Consider the following 3,992-nt stretch of genomic DNA (forward strand, 5'->3'; position numbering starts at 1 on the left):
ATGAGTCGAAAATTAACTAAATGTATTTTAAATATATAAATGTTAACTGATTTAAATTAATTTTTTTATTTTTAGTTATAAACGTTAAAAGAATGAATTATTAATTAATATGTATGAATGTTTTATAAAGTAAATTATTTCAATAGTTTATTCTTTTTTTTTTTCTTTTCTGCAGATGAAATGATTTGATTAATTCTATACAGAGGTGATGTCCCACGAGAGGATATTATCGAAAAACTGGCCCTTTATTTCAGTGTTATAAACGTAAAGAAAATCCGGAAAACTCCCCTTGGCAGGCGCGAACACACGACCAAGAACCAGCAGTCGATGGTTTCATCCACTTGGTTACTGGTGAATTTATACAAAATGATGTTTTTCTTTTCTTTATTAAAGTAATTGCAATAAACGTATTGTATCGTAATAAAATATAATTGCCTATGAGTACAGCAAATAGGTGTAAATTTATAAAATAATTTTCTATAAAATAAAAAATCTGTAAATGATAAGCTGAAGCATTAAATGATATTCACTTCGTCATTGGCTCCGTTAATTAATTAATTAATTAATTAATAATTATTATTGAATACTAGCGATGTATGCCCGTTGTTGCTCGGGTTTTTGAGGTGTTGTGGAATTGAGAGAGGATAATAAAAACAACCGTCTTAGTAACTAAAACGTGCATTTATTGACCTCAGTATTTATAATAATGAAGCTGCAAAAAACAAGAACTTGCTAAGGGCTTAATCCAAATTTCGCAAAAGCATTACTGGTGCTCAAACCTATAGTTATGAGGTGGAAGTCTATTTGGTTCCAAAGAGCTTAAAAACGTCACTGGGACATTCGACAACGCATTTGTTTTTGGATGTCAATATTGCTTATTGTATTGATACTAGTATATCCATTTGTGGTTTATGTAGTTACTTTCTGATACTTTGACGAATCATAATTATATCACTAAGATAAAGTTTGAATTGTAGAATGAGATAACAAAATAAATTGTAGAATTAAGAGTTAAACTTAATTTTCATTGAGTTTAATTAATTTAGATTGGTTTTCTTCCATTGAAAGAATGGAAGAAAACCAATCTAATTAAAGCAAATGCCTGTGTCCTTATCATATAGTTTAGTACGTAAAATGTCTACGAGGATTTCAGGTGAAAAATAAAGACTGTTTTTTTCTGATAAGTTTTCTTCAATTTGCAGAACTAGGTAACCGGTATAATAAGTCATATTAATAAAATAAGTCCTAATAGACATTTTTCGTACTAAAACCAAGCTAATTTACTTAATTTCGGTTGAGAAGGCTTGTAAGATTGATATCTCCTTGGTTTCTTCCAATATTCTTTCCGAACGATCATTTTCGACGTTATTCTGCACAAACATTTCTTTAAATATTTCTAATTGTTCGTCTTGTGTAAGAATTCCGTCTTCGCAAGGAGATCCAGCAAACTCTAAACCTGTCATTGTCAGAAATCGTACTTGACGAAGTAAAGGATCCAGGATTTGTCGAAGATTCTCCTGTTCTCCATTATTACATTGTTCTTTTCCCCATTCAACAATTGCATTATACATATGTAATTCCGAAGGCAATATTAGGTCATCTTCGCAAACTATTTCCATTGCCGTTTCAAATTTTGCAAATTTAAAGTTTTTGTTCCTAAGAACATCGTACGTATTTTGTTTAATGAATTCCCAGCAGTCTATCTGTAATTCAGTTTGATCCAGAGATTTTGCTGCTTCGTATATGTCGATAACAAAATCCGATGTTATATTATCTTTTAAGTAAGTGATGGAGATATTTTTTATGAATAACACCATATATTTTTCTGCGAAGTATAAAGCAGTGATACCGTCTTCTATAGATTCTAATGGCACAATATCCGTGTAAACATAACTGAAATAAAACAAATTATTTAACTATCTACGATATAAGTTTTAATTTTATATGTGAGGCGTGTCATTCCAAACTGCGTGTTTTCATTTTAAAATTTATTTTATTCGTATTGTAAACTTCAATATCTTCTCAAATTTTTGTGGAAATTACAATTCTCACATTATGACTCATTATGACAACGAGTAGAATGGCTCACATTATGTCCATTCTACTCGTTGACCAATGAATTGTCAAATTTCAGTTTAAAAGCTTTTGTTCAGTACTGAAAATTACACAAAAGTGAATAAGATGCACTTTGGAATGACGCGTCTCGTGTGTAAAAGAGAATAAATAAATAAAAGTAACATGTTGTGTACAAAAAGTCAAGTACAGGGTCTTCCAGGGAAACGGGCAGTTATAAATAGACGGACAGTAGTGACAAACGGACCTGGCATATCCATAACAGATTGTGTATGAAATTTCTGGGGTTGTTGGCCCGAATTCGATCCAACTCATCCCTAGAGTGGCAGGCAGACTCCTTAACACCCCGGCTATCCAACTTTCCGAATTAATATATCTTATAAGGCTAATTCTAACTTCAGTTTGTACAATTTAAAAAAGTTTGTGTTTATTCATTTTCAAAATATCAATAAATATTAAATTCGAATATGAAATATATAAAGAGAAATAATTGTTATTTGAAGTAGGAAAAAAGGTATTAATGAATAATTGAATAGACAAACTGAAAAACTTTATAGTTTCCACATTATTATCTGCGGCTACAGGTTTACAGTATTAAGTTTATGGCGTTATGTATCCACTTCAAAACTTGGCGTACAGTACATCTATGTGTCGAGCAGTTATGTAAATGATAACTAAGTATATGCATGTGCATGTTTTTCTCCTTAAATGATATGATGTTGAAACCTCGATAGAAACACGATTTTAGTCGAAATAAATAAAATTAAAGTTGTCCGATAAAGCATGTTTTATACATATTTTTAAAAACTCGTATAAAATATTCATTTGTGATTTTTTTCTATATATTTTCTTCTTCCACCTATTGTCTCATGTTATTCCCACCCAGAAAGTGTAGCATAATGGACATTAGTAAGATTTGCTTGCACACAAAAATAAACTACAATTATTCATTTTAATTTAAAATTTATAGTATATATTACTAGCATTTTTTTAACATGCAAAATGTATATTTCAAGCATTTTAAATGGTATACATCGTATTTCAGGCATTTTAACGTGTATATATCTGGCATTTTTAAGTGCATATGTCACATCTCACAATTTTAAGAGCATGTAAATCCGACCCTTACTTATTCATACAGAAGGTAATTACTAAAACATAATTGAAACATAAACGTTTGAAATACAAAAATGTTTATTCTAATATTTTAAATTATTATTATAAACTAAGAAACTTCGCCCTATTGTTCCCAATATAGACTATTAATAACAAAAACTTGAATAATATGTATAAACTTCGCTGGTTTAATTCCTAGTTAGGATTCATATACATTTCGAAATGCACCTCAGACTCAAATTAATTAGAAAAATACAGTTTTTATTCAAATCTCGAAAAGCTTTTTACAATATATAGTACATAAACACAACTTACCACAGAAATATTTCAATTGCTTTGATATCGTCATCAGGTAAAGCAACTTCTTTTGCTCCATCAGCCATAGGTCCATAGAACATGGCCTGAAATACTTCACTGAAGAGAGACAAAAGTAGCTTGTGCGCTTGATAAGGCTTTCGTTCGGAACCTACTAACAAAGTGACATCACTCATTTCATTACTGTTTTTCAAGTAGGCTATTTTATCCTTTAAGGAAAATATCTGCGATTGCCAAGACATCTAAATAAATGAAACATAATATTGAATTAAGTATAATTTCGAACCTACATAATTATATATTAATATTTTTAAAGTAAATAAATTATTTCTTAATAGTTTAATAGTCTATGTTTGATTGATAGATAAAATATATACTTAATAAAATTTACTAAAATTTGTTGTGTGTATGAATATATCAATATAGAGTAGAGCATCGATTATCCGACTCAATTGGGGACTGGGGTTGGTCGTATAACTGAAAAAACG

The 3,992-nt window shown here is 29.7% G+C and overlaps 1 protein-coding gene across 1 annotated transcript; it reads right to left on the reverse strand.

The window, feature by feature from the left end:
• Window positions 1-1,280: 1,280 nt before the first annotated feature.
• On the reverse strand, window positions 1,281-3,746 carry LOC111613540 (BTB/POZ domain-containing protein 2-like). The gene is made up of 2 exons (XM_023354888.1): window positions 3,505-3,746; window positions 1,281-1,893 (listed from the first exon to the last, which is right to left on the reverse strand). Exons 1-2 carry the CDS (start codon window positions 3,744-3,746, stop codon window positions 1,281-1,283), a joined length of 855 nt encoding a protein of 284 aa, XP_023210656.1.
• Window positions 3,747-3,992: the final 246 nt, after the last annotated feature.

This window comes from Centruroides sculpturatus, unplaced genomic scaffold (assembly GCF_000671375.1).
Source record: "Centruroides sculpturatus isolate CEXI.00-Female unplaced genomic scaffold, Cexi_2.0 scaffold1699, whole genome shotgun sequence".
Lineage (NCBI taxonomy): Eukaryota > Metazoa > Arthropoda > Arachnida > Scorpiones > Buthidae > Centruroides > Centruroides sculpturatus.